Source organism: Elephas maximus, chromosome 7, assembly GCF_024166365.1.
Source record: "Elephas maximus indicus isolate mEleMax1 chromosome 7, mEleMax1 primary haplotype, whole genome shotgun sequence".
In the NCBI taxonomy this organism is placed as follows: Eukaryota; Metazoa; Chordata; class Mammalia; order Proboscidea; family Elephantidae; genus Elephas; species Elephas maximus.
In genome coordinates this window covers 49,098,071-49,115,520 of record NC_064825.1, presented here as the reverse complement: position 1 = coordinate 49,115,520, position 17,450 = coordinate 49,098,071, and the positions used below count along the sequence as shown (strand labels likewise).

Here is a 17,450-nt window from a genome sequence, read left to right as displayed (position 1 = left end):
ACCAGCCACTCCGTGGAAGCCCTATGGGGCAGTTCTACTCTGTGCTATATAGGGTTGCTATGAGTCGGAATCAACTCGACGGCCATGAGTTTTTTAGTGATGTGGTGGAATACAGGATGTCAAAGCAGAGCTTCCACATACTTTCACTCCAGTTGAGACGCATAAGTGCCGCGGTGAGATCTAGATGACTGATGTAGCCAACGTGCTGTGATTAAGACCACAAGGCCCAGAGTGGGACCCATCCCCTCTGGGTCCTCCCCGTCTTGTCACAGAGCAGAGCCAAGGGAATTTGATATGCTGGCTCTAGTCCTGCCTCAACCAGTGCCTTGTTGAGACCCTGGATATGTCCTGTGTCTTGTCTGCACAATGGGGACACTAGATCTTGGTGTATATGGGGCCTGCCCTACTTTTATGTTCCATGTGATTGATTTCTGAAGGCTCCTCAGAACAAAATAAGCCGCTGCAAAGAAGTCCCTGCAGATCTCTGGGAGTGGAGTACCTTAAATTTGGAACAATTTGGGTGAAGCCAGGGGAAAGGATTGGGTAGGGACGCATGAGGCCTACTCATTCAGTGTCTCTCTAGGTCCTGGTTCTCGTCCATGGGAAAAGCAAGCCTAGAGACTTGAGTCCAGAATGCTTTTGGCCATTCAGGGCCACACCAGGTCCCCTTGAATTGCCTGTCCACTGGATCTGGGCAGCAGCCAGGCTCTCTGGGATCAGAAAGCAAGAGTGTGCAGGCGTCTCAGGGACAAGAGTGTTTTCAGTCCTGGCCATCATGACTCCAGAGTATTTTATTCAGGCCTTTTGTTGCCAATTCTCATCCTCCCTGTGCTGCCAGCTGGATATATCCCCAGTGCCTCCTCACAGGCCCTGGCCCAAAGCAAAAGCTCACAAAAATCTGCTCAGTTAGGAGGACTAAGCTTCCCAGGTGTCCACTGAGCCTTCCTCTACTCTGGGGCAGACAGGCAGCCCATTCCTTCTTCATGCCTGCCACTCAGAGACCCACCAGGTGCCAGCAGAGGACTGAAGAGTTCAAATCCTGGCTCTTTCATTTACAAGCTGAGTGACCTTTGGCAAGTCTCTTAAGCCTTCTAAGCCTTAGTTTTTTCAACGACAAAATGGGGATTTTTGGCAATCAATGTCGAAGTACTTTGTACCAAGAAAACTCTTGACAGACACATGTGTGCCTGTATATGTGTGTCCCTGTTGAATACAATACAGAATGAGTGTGTTTGGGAAAGACGATACACACTGTAGGGTCACTGCCAAGAATGAGAGGAGCAGCAACTGTCCTGTGTCATGGGCAAGAAACTAAATCTACTCCCCACCGCCCCACCCAAATGTGGCAAAAGATTGTTTCAGGCATTTACCACCTGCGGACAGTCCAGCTTCCAGGCTCAAACTTCTTTGGCCCCAGGCTGGTAAAGAGAGGAATCAGGTAGAAGTGGGGGAAGCCAAGAGGATTTGATAACTGAAACCACCTCTACCTCTGAACCTGGTCACCATGCTTGTGGCACATGGGGAGAAGCACTGGAGTGGGATGGAGATAAGGGTTTGCTTGCTGGTCCAGCTCTGCAGTTCACTGTCACAAGGACATGCCCTCTTGGCTTGCCTGCACCTTCCTACAAAGAGAGGGCCTGTCCAGCTCTGACCTTCTTTCCATCCTGACCACTAGGCTATCTAGAATCTTTGGATGATACCTATAGTACCTCCTAACAGGTGCCTGTGACCTTACTGGAGGCACACTACTGCACTTGTTCTCCTGGACTCAGTCCCTATGCACTGACTCCCCAAGCTTGGCCAGGCTTGTGGATCTCAGTCAAGGCAAAAGGGTGAGGCCAGATGAACTCTGTGCTGACACTGAGAAAGAAATGCTGGGCCTGCACTCTCCCAGACCATAGCCTTTCAGTGCTTTCTCTTTGATCCTGAATTACATACTAGGGGCTACAATAGAGTGCAAAGCATAGATACTTGAGTATGTGAGCCTGTGTGTGGAGTCAGAGTGGAAGGGAAAGAAACAGCAGACAGACTAGGATTCAAGGGGCTCTGCTGATATTAGCAAGTCAGTTTACCTTTCTTTCCGAGCCTCTGTTTCCTCATGGATCAAATAAGAGCAATAATCTCTACTTCATAGGTTGTTGGAAGGATTAAACCAGATGAAGTATATGAAATTGCTTTGTGAACTGTGAGGTAATAGATGTTAGATTTTTACTTAGTCATACAAAAAGCAAAGTGACAGGGTCATTTCTAGGTCTCCTCCTTGCCTCCTCCCTCCATGGTTCTACCCAAGCCCACTGGGAAGCAGCAAGGTTTGGGGAGCCTGTCAGGACACCAGCGTTCTGCTCACTTTGAGCAAGTTCGTTTTCCTTCTATAACCTGGGTTTCCTCTTTTGTCCAGTGGGTGTAATAGCTCTGGACCCTGTCTCTCTCTCTCAGGGTCAGTAAAATAAAGGCTGTGAAGTGCTTTGGAATTTATGAAGCACCTGACAAATGCAAAGGTTCCCTATTATTATCAGTATTATTATTTTGGCATTTTTGAAACACGTATGACATAATCTAATATAACCTTTACCTACCCTTACAAAACTACAGCAAATGGGAGGAGGTATCTGCAAAAATGGATTAACACTGGAAAACTTCCTGCTGTTTTAAAACCAAAGCTCTTCAGCATCCCAGAACTAAAATGACCATTCACAACAGTTGGATTTTTCCTTACTGGTTCTCAAGCTCCCTGGAAGGCCAGGAGGGTGGGCCCCTAACTCCTGGCTCTGGGCCAAGGATACTGATGGGCTTTTGCCCTCCTGGGAAGGGCTGGACAGCTTCTGAGGTCCTGCCAGCCCAAGGGTTTGTCCTCATTTTTTCCTCCTTTAGGGAGACATTGGGGGAGGGGGCGGGGGGTAGGGGGAAGAGAATATCCAAGTTTGCACCAATTTAAAATAAAAACACAAATTTCAAAGTCCCAAATGTTCTCAATGATCCCATTTTGTACAGTAAAATGTCAGGTTCCTGCCCCACCCCAGAGGGGTTGCTGGCCCAGCCAAGCACTGGAGGGCAGGAGAGCAGTGCTGGGCAATCCAGGCTCCTAGCTCAGACAAGCAGGGGCCCCTTGTCCCTGGGGCACCTCTTCTCCCAGATAAACCTATGTCTGCTGGGCCTTGTCCTCGTCCTCCTCTCCTGATGGCTTCCATTTTCCTCTCAGGAAGCTCTTTTTCCTCTCCTCTCAATGAGGGGATACTGTCCTAAAATCATGGCCTCTCCTTTTGAGCCCACTTGCTCCCTCTCCTAGGGTTGGAGTCAGGTATAGGATGAAAGTTGCAGATGTCTTCGCAGAATTTCCAAATGCTATTTCTTCCTTTGCATTTTCTGTTCCTGCCATCTGCCCTCATGCGGCCTCCGCCCAGTCTTCAACCCCTACCTTTGGAATCCATGAAGGAAAAGAGCAGAAACAAAAGCCCAGAGACTGTTCCAGAGTTTGCCAGGTGTGGGCACTGTTGACTTAGTTTTTTAAAAAACCAAGCCAGTCCATCCCTAGGTAAATTTTTGTAGGGAACATGCCCCAAGGTAGGATGGCTGCATTTAATGCTAATCTACTGTGAGGTCTCGGGAAGTCTTTTCCTCCTGTCTGGGCCTCAGTCCCTCATCTGTCACACGGAATGGATGAGATGATTGCTAAGGTCCCTTCAGTTCCATGAGTCTATGAAATGTTTATTGCTATTGCTTTCCTTCACTATCATGACCTTCAGAGCTGCCAGCACCCACCTGGAATATGGTTCCTTCACTTTGGCCATGAATGGCACAAGGTAACCAAGAGCTTGGCCTGCCTGCCAGCCCCACGGACAGACAGGTGAGCCCTGGCACTGGGAAGGCCTGAGGGAAAGGGAGAGAAATGCTGCAAGTTCCCATCCCAGTCAGGAGGAAGCTCCTCATCTAAGTGGGTATGTGAAGGCTCAGAGGCCAAGGTTTGGATTACACAGGGCACCTGGCCTTCCAACGTCTTGGGACACTGCGGTCCCACTGCCCCATAACTGCTTGGCATGTCTAAGGTCAAAACCACCTTTTGAGGAAGTGCCAGGTCTGTTTACATCACTGTGCAAATCAGAAGGTCCAGGCCCAATCTGGCCAGAGACCTTTCAAACAAAGCCAGCAGGCAAGCACCCTCTCCCTTTCTTCCCTCCCCCTTCCCACCGTGCCCTACCTCCCCCACCCTCCCCCAAGTTCTCCCAAGGAAAAAGTCTGGTTTTCCCAGGTGCTCAGCCTGGTGTATCAAGCGGCTATCAACACTCCTACATAATCAGGTGGTTTTGTTCTTGGTTTGTTGCGATGGTTCTCAGAAGATATTTCATTTGTGTCAGGACACAGTAATGCCCTATACGAATCTTGCTTAGGAAACACCCCCTCCCCCCCCCCACCAAAAAAAAAAATAAAACCAGAGATGTGGCCTGCTCAACAGCTCTGAGTTCCTACCCTGGACCTGAGGGCCACATCTGTTTATGCTCTTCAAATGAAATTGAGCCTTCAGCTGAACCAATGCATAAACCCCATTCACTGCTTGCCACTAGACTGGGACCCCTGGGAACTGAGTACTTGGGGAAGAAAAGAAGAGCAGAGAAGATGTGGCTGGTCAGGTAGGAGGAGGGGGTGGAGCTGGAAGGGCAGCCGGCTAAGAGAGGAGGCAGTCGGGGAGAGGCAGGAGATTAGAAAAAGCAGCTTTTACAAAAATCAAAAATAAAAACCAAAACCACTAAAATGCATAAAGTGACCCTTGCACTTCTGTTGTCTCTTCTTGCAAATAGAGGTGGTGCTGCTAGGGAACTGCTCCAGCACCTGTGTAAGACTTGAGTAGTTGCATACAATGTGTGACTCCAGATCTGGGGAAGAAGGGGAAAGTCGTTAGTGACAGTGATATTCCTGTAGCCACCTCCAGAAGCCTCTGGACACCCTCCCCCAACTTGGGAGTACCCCTAAATGGAGCCCTCTGTGCCTTCCCAGTGGAGCTGCTTGCTTCCACCCAGGAAGATGTGCTCCAGCATCAAGAGCTCCTGGAGGAGGTGAAGGCAGGGGAGACGACGAGGCCAAGGATTTCACACTGACATCCCTGAAGCCCTGAGGTTCACTGGCACTGCCTCAGGAGCTGCTGGGGGCAGTGGGAAAGCTGGCGGTTGGGCAGGCTCCAGGTTCTCCACCCTGCTCCAACCACAGCTAGCGTGTGATTTAGGTAAGATTACATTTCACAAATGGGGCCCACAGTTAAAATAAGTCTGAAGACTATAAAGTAGTAAGGAGGGAATTTAAAATCAAAGGATTGGAATTCAAGTTCCGGCTTCATTTTTACTGGTTAAGTGATGTTGAACTATGTGTTTATATGTGAGAGAGAGCTAATGGTCCTTATTTCATACAGCTACTGTCAGGATTAGGAGATAACCTGTGAAGTATCTAGAATATCTGTAAAGTGACACCTATTATTATGAGTGATATTACTGAAGCTGGAGCAGGACCACAACTGATAACTGCTGCCTGCCATCTGCTGCCACCTGTGCTCCAGACGCAAGCCAGGGGCTTTGTAACAGTTCCTCTATGTATTCACCCTCCTACCTCTCCCGCCCAGGGCCCCACTCACTTGGATGGGCTGCAGGCTTTACCAGTGAGGGGGCACATAGCTGTACGCAGGGGTTCCTTGGGCCCTGTATGTTGGCATGGAGACAGGGTGTGCCCCGATCGCAGTGTGCTGTGGTGTAGTCAGCAGGGTACCTGAGCATCCAGACAGAGAAGAGTAAACCCAACAAAGCTGTACCAAGGCACCCCCCCACTCCCCCGCCAGCCTGCCTGATGACCTGCTGTCTGTCCCTCCCTACTCTGCTTCGGTGGCCTCCTCTTCACTTTTCTTTGTATGCTTCTCATCATTACAAATATCATACTGAGTGGTAATTGTTGGTCTATGTGTCCATTTCCCACTAACCTGGGGGCTCCTCAAGGGCAGGGCTCTGGTCTGATTCCTCTCTGGTCCCCAGAACCTGAACAAGGCTGACACTGAGCAGTCAACAGCTTGCTGACCGGATCTGAAGAGAGGACCTCAACAACCGCCAAGAGAAGCAGAATACAACTCAAACTCCCACCTCCCGCCCACTCTTCCCCTTATATTCTCTTCCTTTGATCATGACCCAGCTGATTCATGAACACTTGAGTCTCTAAAGGTTATTCATTGCCCTCTTGTCTTCTCATGCTCTTTATCTGAAGATCCAGTGGTTATTTCTCCCTGGGTGTCAACACATCCAGACTTCCCTAAATCTGCTCTTCCTCTAGTGTCCCTTCCCACCCTCCACCTTCAAGGTGGCATAAGTCAGAAATGTGAAGGGGTCATCCCCTGGACTCCTCCTCTCCCATCCCTATAATTAATTATTGCTCAGGTCCTTAAGACCCTGTCTGTTAATAGCATTGCCCATGTGCCGTCCTTTCTGGGCTCCCTGCTTCTACCTGGGTCCTAGCATCATCTCTTCCCTAAACTAAATCAACAGCCTACCCATGGGCCCGTTTTTTTCCAGCCTCCACTCTGCAGCCAGAGAGAATGTTTAAGCCAAACCCATCCCTCCTCTGCTTAAAACCCCTTACTAAAAAAAAAAAAAAAAAAATTTTCCCTTACTAGCTCCCTGTTAAATAAAGGTATTCAAGACTCTTTACCATCTTATCTTTGCCAACTGCTCCACCCACTCTCCCAATTCCATACCCCTATTTTCTAAGTGCCTAGACCGTTTCCACTCTGTGAACATGACATATTCATGTCCTTCCTGCCTGTACTGCCCTTTACTCTTTCATCTGTCTGGTAAGCTTCTGTTCGCCCTTTAATGCCTAGCTTAACATGCCCTTCTCCATGAAAGCTTCCCTCATCACTGCAGACAGATTTAAAGGGTCCTTCCTCTGGACTTGCAGGCCCCCCAGCATAGGACTTCTCAAGCTATACTGCAGTAGATTCCATGACTGTGTTCTCCACTCTGTCACGAGCTCCTGGAGAAGAAAGATGACTATTGATGGAGAAGTCCTCACCCGCTGACATTGCCATGGTGGTGCCTGCAACCATGCCCATGGCCACACCGTTGGTCCTGGGGGCAGCGACGGGTGCTGGGTAGATGGCAGAGGGAATGCTGTTGGGCTGGACAACCGTGGTATGGTGGATAACATGGGGCTGGGCGGCGTATACCGGCTGTGTATAGTAGGCTCCCTGGGAGAAAGAGACTAAGGTCACACAGGCTTTTGGAGAGGTGGGGTGGGACCTGGAGAAGTGGAGTGGGACCTGGAGAGGAAGAGGGGAGGGGAGCCTCTGTTCCTCCTAGACCCTAAGACCTGGGCTCCAAGCTAGGGCCCTGCTTCTACCTTACACGACTGTGGATAGTTCAGTGCAGCGCTCAGCTTTTGGACTGAAAACTGTGGCTCACAACCCCATCCTGCCTTACTCCTAGGGCTGCTATGACGATCTAATGGAATAAGAGCTCTACTCCTTTAACCCTGGTTTTAGCATTTTAAAATGTCTGTTTCTTATTACAATGTGCTTTTATAAGCTGCCTAAAATTTAGAGACAGGGCCTACCATCAGTTCATTAACAAGGCTGTGAACATGTGTGGTGAACCCCAGAGCACAGCAGGTACACACGAAGGGCTGTTAGTAGTTGCATCATCACACTGGTGTGAATGCTGGCATCTGTGCTTACTGAGAATATGTCACAGACCGAAAGCATTTCCCAAGATGTTTCTTACTATCTATTTCCCTTTAGGCAAAAAGGTGAGGATGGAGACTGATTTGAGGTGACGTCCCACTGCCTGGGTCACATGGCTGCTTCCTGCTGCTACAGTCCACTGGCCTGCTGACTTCTGAGGGGAAGCAGATAGAGACCCTTGAGATCATTTTAATCCAGAGCTTCTCAAATGTTTCTATTAAATAATGCCAAGAGCCCCAGAATGTGGGTTTATAACCTCATAGGTCGGACAGCATAGTCCAAAGCAGCCTACCATAAATGAGAAAAATGTATCTTGAGCCTATTGTCTTAATCTTTTAACAGTTTGCATTCTACACTATAAAATAGCTGTTTTTTTAAATTAAAAAAAAAAAATTGTTCTCACCACTTAAACCTCATGTAGAATTGTCACTCCAGAAAAACGTGCCATGTGTATGCTGTCACTTTATGTAATCCCTATCTCATAGCCATCCCCTCAGAGCACACACTCTCCAGTTTACAGAGGCCAGATGGGGGCACTAAGGCACAAAAAGAGAGAAGAATTTGCCCAAGGTCACACAGGGCAGTGGTCGAAGAGCGTGGACACTCTTCTCCTTCCCACTTGGCTCACAGACTTTATCAAGGAAGGTAGATGTGGGGTAGCAGGGAAACATGGAGACATATGGCATCTCACTCTGACTCAACCAATAGCTCACCGTGCCTAGGACAAGTCACTCTCATCTCTGGGTTGCTGCTTCCCTACTGTGTAACAATGGAGACGAGCTAGATGATCACTGAGGGCTCTTGTCCCTGACATTCTGGGTTCTATTAATCTAAATAACTTTGCACATCATACCTCTGGGGGCTGAAGTGGAGTGAGGGAGTAGGCAGACTGCAGAGAGGATGCTTCAGTGACACAATAGTGACAGTGGGCCCAAGCCATGAGCTCTACTTCCCTCTCTTCTTCACCCCATCTGATCCTACCCTACCCCACCTGGCTGATGGCTCCTCTGCCTGCAGAAGAGGTGGGCCCAGGCTTCCACAAGTACTTACCTGGGCATACAGATTCTGCTGGGGGTAGGCACTTCTGATTGGATACATGGCCGTCTGATATGGGTTGGGTGATGGGGAGTAGGGGGGCGGAGCAGTATTACTCTGGGTTGGTGGGACCTTGTATGGTGTCCCTGCAGTATATCCTGTACCAAGGCAATAAGAGAAACTTCCAGTTAGTTGGCAGAACAGCATGGCTGGAAGGCAGGAGGTCCCAGTCACGACTCCCCAGACAAGGATAAGTTGAATCCAGGCTGGAAACACAGGTAAGAACAGACAGAGAACAGGGCTCCTCCCACAAAGCCCTGGTCCCAGAGGCAGCTCCCTCAGTCCTGGTGCACGGGGCTGCACGTGTGATTCTGGGCATCTTTTGTTTCTCTGGGTCTCAGGGCTCTCATCTATAAAATAAGGCTGGGACGAGATGATCTCTTAAGGGACCCTTTCAACTCTGACAGTCTAAGATTCTGAGCTATCTGCTGTGAGACAGGCAGGGGCACGCAGGTGAAAGACCCTCAACCCACTTGCTCTTTCTTGCTATTCTCCATCTTCTTGCTTTTCTGACTCCTCACCCAGTACCCCAGGGTTTCTTCTACTGCTGTTTTCATCTTTCTGTCACTTTCTCCTTCACTCTCTATTTCTTTCTCTCCTTACATCTCTATCCCTTTTTGGACTTCACATCATCATATCCCCTTCCTCCACACCAAGTTTTGAGGTCAAAAACCCATACAAAACCCTATTCATAGATCTTCAGCTTCTGGGATGCTGAAAAACTACTTTGTTTTATAGAGCTGGCTCCTCCCACCCCCATCCCCCACCCAGGATTGGGTGAGGGCTACCTCTACCTGAAGAGCCAGAAGTCAAAGATCACAAAAGTTCACATCTACCTGGAACCCAGGCCATGTCTATGCCTCAGCAAGGTGGACAAAATCTGGGGCTGGAGCTGAGAAGTCAGGCCCCAGGGAGCCAAACAAACAACTTGTGCTGCCTCTGTATCCTCTGGAAAAGTCAGATTCTGTGTTCACAGGAAAAATTTGAAATACAATCACTCAAAAATAAGACTGTATCCTTAGAGAACCATAAAGTGGAATGATTCTATGAAATCCAAGTGATCATAAAGTGACCCCAACCTTCTCACTTTACACACAGGGGATACTGGTGCTCAGAGAGGGTAGGCCCTGTTTAGAAACTTCTGAAGACTTTAGGCTTTTATTTCTGAGTTGAAGGGACACTGCCAGGGGACCTTGGTCACAGAGCCCTAATGAGGTAGTATTGGGGTTTCTTCTTCTCTGTGGTTCTAGTCCTGGTTGGGTCTGGCCAACATTAATCACTGAACCTCTCTGGGCCTCACTCAGCTCTTTCAGCTGTAAGATGCTCTCACCAACGACCCTTTTGGCTAGCTCCAAGGTGCTGTTTCTTCAAGGAGGGACTAGGGGCAGAGTATAGAGGGTACTACACTGGAAGAGAAGAAATCTAGGCTTTAGTTCTGGCTTTCCCTCTAGTTTGCTGTGACTGTTGCTGAGTCTCTGGGCATTTGTTTCTTTGGTTGTAAAACGAGGAGGTTAAGAATAAAGATTCCTTCCTGAACTAAAATTCAATGACTCTAAAGATACAGGGGTTCTTCTACCCTAACCCTGAGTAAAAGCAAGTCACCCCATGGTTATAAATCTCTCAATCTATATCACAGCCTTGGCTTGGCACTCCTCAGCCCCTGATGAAGTACTCAGGAGGGCAAGAGAGCTACTGTTCAGTTACCACAAAAGGCAACTGCTAGTGTCCTGTCCTCGCCCCTGGAATGATGTCATTTATTTTCCCACCTGCAGAACTATAGTTTGTTGCATGAAAAACTGGTTCTGTGGTCAAATATGCTTGGGAAATAAGCATCAGTGAGGATGGAGTAGAAAGGATGCATTAAGGAAACACACCTAGAAGGCAGCACTGATAAGAACTAGAAGCTAACTGGCAGAGGGGATGGGAAGTCATTTGAGGGAGACGTCTACAGCAGATTCTTCAAAAAAGTTTCTAGATTACAGAGCTAATAATGGGATGTGGCTGTAAGAAGAGAAGTAGATACTATGGGGAAAAATAGGGAGTCTAGGTTTGCAGACATCTAAAGGAGCCATCTGATGAGTACTTCACCTCATAGCCACAGTTTATTTACCTATAAAAGGGGTACACAAGATGGGCATGTCCCAAGTGTGTGTGATGGGCTCCTGATTCCCAGAAACCTTAATAGCTGTGCCAAAAAAAAAAAAAGTTCCATGGTCCTATAAGTTTGTGAAGTATCATATAAAATAGAGATAAATAGGGTTTTTTATTCCATGAACTAGGAAGTTTTTAAAATGACAGGGTGAGCTGTGAATCTCTAAGACAGGAAGATGTAGGAGACTGAATTTCCCAAATTTATTTCATCACAGAACCTTTTACTCATACTATTAACATTTCAGACAGACAAACCACAGCCAGTCATTTTTGTAACTGCAGCCTGCTTTGGTAAATAGTTTTACTGTAACACAGTCACGCCCATTCACTTAGGATTGACGTTGGCTGCTTTCCTGCTACAACAGTAGTTATGACAGAGACCATATGGCCTGCAAAGCCTAAAATATTTATCTGGCCCTTTACAGGAAAAGTTTGCCAACCCCTGATTTAAAGGAATAAAATAAGGTGTGGGAGTTCGGCCAAAGTGGAGAGCACCTCTTCTCTAGGCAGAAGAGCAGAACACCCTGAAGCATGAGATGCCTGTCTCTGAAAGCTGTGTGCCACAGAATAGTGGTGAAGAATGGTCTGGAGCCAGACTGACTGACTGGGTCCCAACCCCACCTCTGCTACTTAGCTGCTGCAGAATCTCTACATACCAGTCTCCTTACCTACAAAATGGGGATAATAACAATATCTATTTCAAAGGGTTACTATGATAAATATGTTAATTAATAAGTACAAAATAGTTAGAACAGTGCCTGACACAGTGTAAGCACTTCATAAGGGTTAGCTATTATTATTTTCTCACTGTCTAAAGATTGTAAGTTTTTTGTTCTGAGGATGTACAAGAAGAGGCTGGTCTGAAAGGCTACAATAGAAAGAGGTTAAACTATGGTTTCTATGGTCTGTTCCAACTTGGAACATACATTTCAGGATTCAAAGATTCTAAAATTTTATGGTTTAAAATGCCACGGTTTTATGATTTGTTCATCTTAGCAAGCCAGTGGCTTTTTCCTTTACGCTCCTCAAGAATTTACTCTGCAATTTTTATCTTCCCTGGGGCAGCCCGCACTACTCCCTGTCTCCCTCCATGCCAGCCACAAGGACAACCATATTACTAAGGGTTGAGACTATCTCTCTAAGGAAATTCAAAAGACTCTAAAAGCTTACAGTAGAATTTGGTTTCTACATCTAAGAATAACCTTGCCTGAGAATGTTTCTCTTTCCTTGAAGTTATGAAATGAGACATAAGCATACTCAGAATACAAAATCAGTAGCCAAAACACCCTTGGCAGACAAAGCGATGATGCTGCAGAAGAAGGCCTTGATGTTTGTCCAGACAGTCTGAGGTGGGAGAAGTGAACTGCCAAAGCACCTGAGGTCTTATAGATCATTTAGACCAAACACAAACATTTCACAGATACCCAGTAGATGCCTAAAGAGCGAGCGACTGCTCACAAGGGCCCACCACTCAGTTCTTCCTCTAGCTACACTGGTTCTCAAGGCTTTCGTTTGTCGGGAGGATCTTACATGAGTCTGCAGAAACTGTCCTGGGCCCTCATCCTGACTCTGTCACTGACTCACGTCAATTCCTCTCTCAGGGAATAACATCATTGGGATTAGATCATATCAGAGGGCCTTTCTGATGCTGACATTCTAAATCTCTGAGTATTTCAGAGGCTTTTTTGGGGAAATCATTGCACAGAACTTTCTACAATTAATAGTGGTCCCGTCCATTTCCTTGGGGAACAATGGAAATTCCCCTGGGGCTGCAGCCAGAGCTACCTTGGGTATGACAAAATCCAGGATTTATTACTTTGTCCATCTAAGTAAAAGAAGCTGTTGGCCTTAATGGAAAAAAAAAAAACTCATGGATTTTACCCAAATGAACTGACTCAACTCCCTCACTGGATGTCTGGCTATCGTGAAAGGAATTGTACCTCTATCTGAATTCTACCTAAATCTGAAGGTCATGGAATTAGGACTTTCGGATGCTATGCCTTAAAGACAATAGATTTGTACTCAACCCTCTCTGTTTCAGACGAAGAACCTGGAGGCCAGAGAAACAATGACTTTCCCAAAACTGCACAGCAGATCAGTGCAGAGCTGGGCCCAGGGTTCATGGCTGATCATGTCCTGGGCAGAGCTCTTTTCTGAGTGAAAGGTCTCTGTAGTCCATTCTCAGGCATTTGGTATATTAGCTTTTGGGCCCCCATTTCACTAAAAAGCAGTATCATGAGAGTAAACAATTTAATCACTAGCTGTCCCAGCTCTATCTTATGAAAGGGGCTTTGTTTATGACGCCCTGTTCTTTCTCTCGGGTTCCTAACCATCATTTTAAGCTCCATTAAACAGGATGATAAAGAGAATGTGTACATTAGCAAGAGAAAACCTATTCAGCCCTCTCTTCAGTCCTTTGGCACTGTCATAAATCTTTTTCATTGTTGTGCTCCTACTACCTTCAAAGGCACTGATCCTCACGTAATGGATACCTTTTAGACTAATCAGTTTATTGATCATCAAATGTGTATGTTGGAACAAAGTTCTATGTCGGAATCTTGCTTTGACCCCCAAGTCTCCTTGTTGGTAGCTGAACAAGGAAGTGCTGAGTAAGTAGGAGGGAGACCTAACTACAAACGGGCTTAGCAAGTATTGGTGGAACTGAACTGATTTTGTCTAAGTGTCCTGAATTTCCTGTGGCACTAGAAGCCAGAAAAACTTAGTGCTGGGAGGGACCTCGGTAAGCACGGGAGGGTCAATCAATCCCAACTCTATTAAGAGATTGCAAAGGTTCATACATTGCATCCTTAAAAAAGAGGGGTATGTTTTGGTCCTCTTCAGGGACTGTGATGGCCTGTCTGGGAGGCAAGCAATGAGATACAGCTACTGAACTTCAGGAAGAGTTCAAGAAATTATAAGGCATAGCTTTCTAATACTCAGACTTTCTAACTGTGGAAAGGGCTACCCTGGAAGGAATGAGTACCCTATCTTTAGAGACATGTGAGCAAAGAATAGTTGGCCAGCTACTTGTCAAGGTGGCTAGAGAGGAGGTCCCTGCCAGGGTAAGGGATACTGGGTACCCAGAACTAAGGTCACAGAATCAGGAGTCCAATAGCTAGTGAGAACCTTAACAAATACCTAGCCCAGCCCCTTCATTTTAGGGTTGGAAAAACCAAGGTCCAGAGCATGGACATGAATTATCCAAGGTTACACACAGCCAAGTCTGGAATCCAACTCTTCGGGCTTCCGCTCCAGGCCTCCTTCTGCTACATGGTGGTGGTAGGATTGTTAGCTGCTGTCAAGTCAGCCCCCGACTCATGGAGACCCCATGCATAACACAATCAGACAACTGTGATTCATAGGGTTTTCACTGGCTGATTTTTGGGAAGTAGATTGGCAGGCCTGCCTTTCTAGTCTGTTTTAATCTGTAAGCTCTGCTTAAACCTGTTCAGCATCATAGCAACACACAGGCCTCCCCTGACAGACAAGTGGTGGCTGTGCTTGAAGTGTACTGGCCAGGAATTGAACCTGGGGTTCCTACCCGGAAGGCGAGAACTCTACCACTGAACCGCCACTGCCCCCCTACATGGTGGTAGGTGTATCTACATACATCTACATCTATATGTGTAGATCTGCATAGTGAGACTGTGTATACGCCATTTGCATATATAAACTTAAAGATGTTCCGTCAATTCCACCTGAGGCATCTGGAAAAGTTGTCTGCCATCCCTCTTCTAAAGAGACAAAATTAATCTCACGAAAAAAAGTCAGTAATAGAAATTTAACCTGCGCTGAGTATCTTTTTCCAGTTGTGCTGCTTACTGGCTGGGTGGCATTTCATTACAGTTTGATAGCTGAGGGCTCAGTTATCAAACTGGAATGAAAATCCACCCAAATAACTTAAACAGGACTTCAGTGTGGGTTCAAGAAGAGGGTGGTTATGAAAGCATATTCTCCAGAAGATGAGAGTTGTCCCCCTAAGCTGATGTTGGCATCTAGGAGCAGCAACTACGCAGAGAGTGACATGGGGTATCTTAAAGAAAAAATGTAATGAATTCTTTTAATCTATTTAATAGATTAATAATTTGCTGAACCACAGACTATCAGGCCTAGTCTACAACATCCCTCTGAGGGTTCGACTAGCCTCTGCTGGCACAACTCAAGAGACAGGTGCTCACCACATCCCAAGGCAGCCATTCCTTCACTAGACAACTCCAGCAAGGCACAAAGCTCTTCCTCACATGAAGTCAAACGCTACTCAGTAATTTCCTAACATTGGTCCTAATTTTACCCAGCAAAGCCATCTTGTGTTCAAAATCAGCTTTTAGGGTGGAGGTATCAGTCACCTTACTGAGCCCAAGACGAATGTGACCAATCTGACTGGCTAGACAGTTTCTGTCCTCCCTAAGGACTCCATGTACATACCTTTCTCCTACTATGTGGCTTCCACTAGGGCGGGGTGTCTCACTCAGGGGGTAGTTTTGCCCTTCAGGGGAGATTTACAATGTTTAGAGACATTTTTTCATTTTTACAGTTGGGGTTTGCTACTGTCATCTCATAAGTAGAGGCCAGGAATGCTACTAAACATCCTACAATGCACAGGGCAGCCCCGACAACAAAGAATTATCTGGTCCAGAATGTCAATAGTGCCGAGGTTCAGAAACCCTGCATGAGCGGAGGAGCCATCTCTGTCCAAAGGCTCACAGGCCTGCAAAATGTATCCTCTGTCCTTTCCTCTAAAATGCAGTAATAGTCCTTCTCTAACCGAACTTACTTCCTTCTCCTTCCCTCACTGCTCTGTATCTCCCCAAAGCTGAGTACATGATCAGAGAGATGACCTTTCCTGAAGGAGGGGGAAGTCTCTTAAAAGTTTCTTTTAAATGTCATTTTTAAAAGTGCCCTTTCCTTTCTGCCTAAGAAACAAATCAGTTCCAACCAAGGGGAACAAGGAAAGGAGATACAGGCTGTATTTACTGAAAGCCGCAGAGGACGCTTGATAAGTTCGGTTCTCGGTCCCGGTGTCCACTGGGAGGTGGAAGGTGCCTTCAGGGCCACAGGAAGACGAGTTCTGTGGCCAGGCCTGTTTCATCAGCAGAGTTGCTTAAGGGAAGACACAAGAATGGCATTAGGCAGAAATAGGAAGTGGGCACCACCAAACACAGACACAAAACAAGGCTCTTGTGCTGAATGAAAATATAACGCAAGGGGCCCTATTGAGACACACAGGATGGTTCAGCCTTTCTGAGATGGGTTGGTGGGTTGGGAGGGGTACTGAAGAAAACTTCCAAATGATTTGAAACCAGGGAAATCTGAGCTTATACTAAGAGAGTCAGGATTTTCTACTACTATACCCTGATGAGGCCTATGAATACCACCCCCACTCCCTGACATGCTGGCCTAAGGCTCTGGGATATTCTTTAGCAGCTTCTTCATTAATGTGTAGCAACTTGGGGCCTTGGACTGTATACTGGGCCAGATCAACTGAGTCTTCTTTTTCATGTCTGAAGTCTCATCTGGAGGTGTATTTAATAAGTTGCTTTCAAAGAGAAATCCCAAAATAATCACCGTATTACATGAACCTGGATGGACTGCCACCTCTTTTAAAGGGACTGGCAGCTTAGAAGGCACAGAGGCAACTGAACCTAGTAGTTGAGTGGGGTACTGCCTGATACCTTTTTCTCCTGTACATCCATCTGGAGCCAGAGAGACCTACCTCTTGCGTACCTCTAAATATCTCCTGCTGAATTGCTCCTGAGCGCCCCACCTGAGATATCGCCTCATGAGTTAAAGAAAATCCTCTGGGCCATGAGGAAAGTAAATGTCAAACTTGAGGTAGGTGTGAAATACAGCTGAGGCCCAGCTTGGGCTCTGCAGAGACATCTCAGGCTGACTCAGAGCTCAGCTTGAGAAATTTGAAGGACAAGTGACTGAAAAACTTACCTTTTGGTATCCTGAGGAAAAGAAGAGAGGAAACAGGGTTGCAAAGGGGGTGAGGGGTATAAAGGTATTTCCTTTGCTATACTTTCAAACACTAGAAGAGAAACATTTTGACCCAAATTTCCACTTATGGTAAAAAGAGTGCTTTTAGCAACATCCCTTCCACTCAAATAAGGTCTTGGGAGTCATGGAGGTGGGATATTTCAAAGTATATTAGCAAGAAGCAGAGCTGCATTGGCAACAGCCAGATATACTTGAAAAAAAAATTTTTTGTGTGGGTTTTTAAAAAATAATAATTTTTATTGTGCTTTAAGCAAAAGTCAGTCTCTCACATAAAAACTTGTATACACCTTGCTAAAAAAAAAAAAAAAAAAACACCTTGCTAAATACTCCCAATTACTCTCCCCCTAATGAGACAGCCCACTCCCTCCTTCCACTCTCTCTTTTCGTGTCTATTTCGCCAGCTTTTAACCCCCTCTACCCTCTCTTCTCCCCTCCAGGCAGGAGATGCCAACATAGTCTCAAGTGTCCACCTGATCCAAGAAGCTCACTCCTCACCAGC

The 17,450-nt window shown here is 46.7% G+C and overlaps 1 protein-coding gene across 3 annotated transcripts in view; it reads right to left on the bottom strand.

Moving 5' to 3' along the window:
- Nucleotides 1–4,209: 4,209 nt before the first annotated feature.
- Nucleotides 4,210–17,450, bottom strand: part of FAM168A (family with sequence similarity 168 member A) — a 229,236-nt gene continuing 215,995 nt past the window's right edge. For all 3 annotated transcript variants that reach the window (XM_049889919.1, XM_049889920.1, XM_049889921.1), the window contains 5 exons: nucleotides 15,926–16,051; nucleotides 8,756–8,898; nucleotides 7,039–7,213; nucleotides 5,618–5,748; nucleotides 4,210–4,868 (listed from right to left, as the gene is read on the bottom strand). In XM_049889919.1, the coding sequence (XP_049745876.1) occupies nucleotides 5,636–5,748; nucleotides 7,039–7,213; nucleotides 8,756–8,898; nucleotides 15,926–16,051 (557 nt within the window). In that variant the 3' untranslated portion in view covers nucleotides 4,210–4,868; nucleotides 5,618–5,635. The remainder of the gene's footprint in view (nucleotides 4,869–5,617; nucleotides 5,749–7,038; nucleotides 7,214–8,755; nucleotides 8,899–15,925; nucleotides 16,052–17,450) is intronic.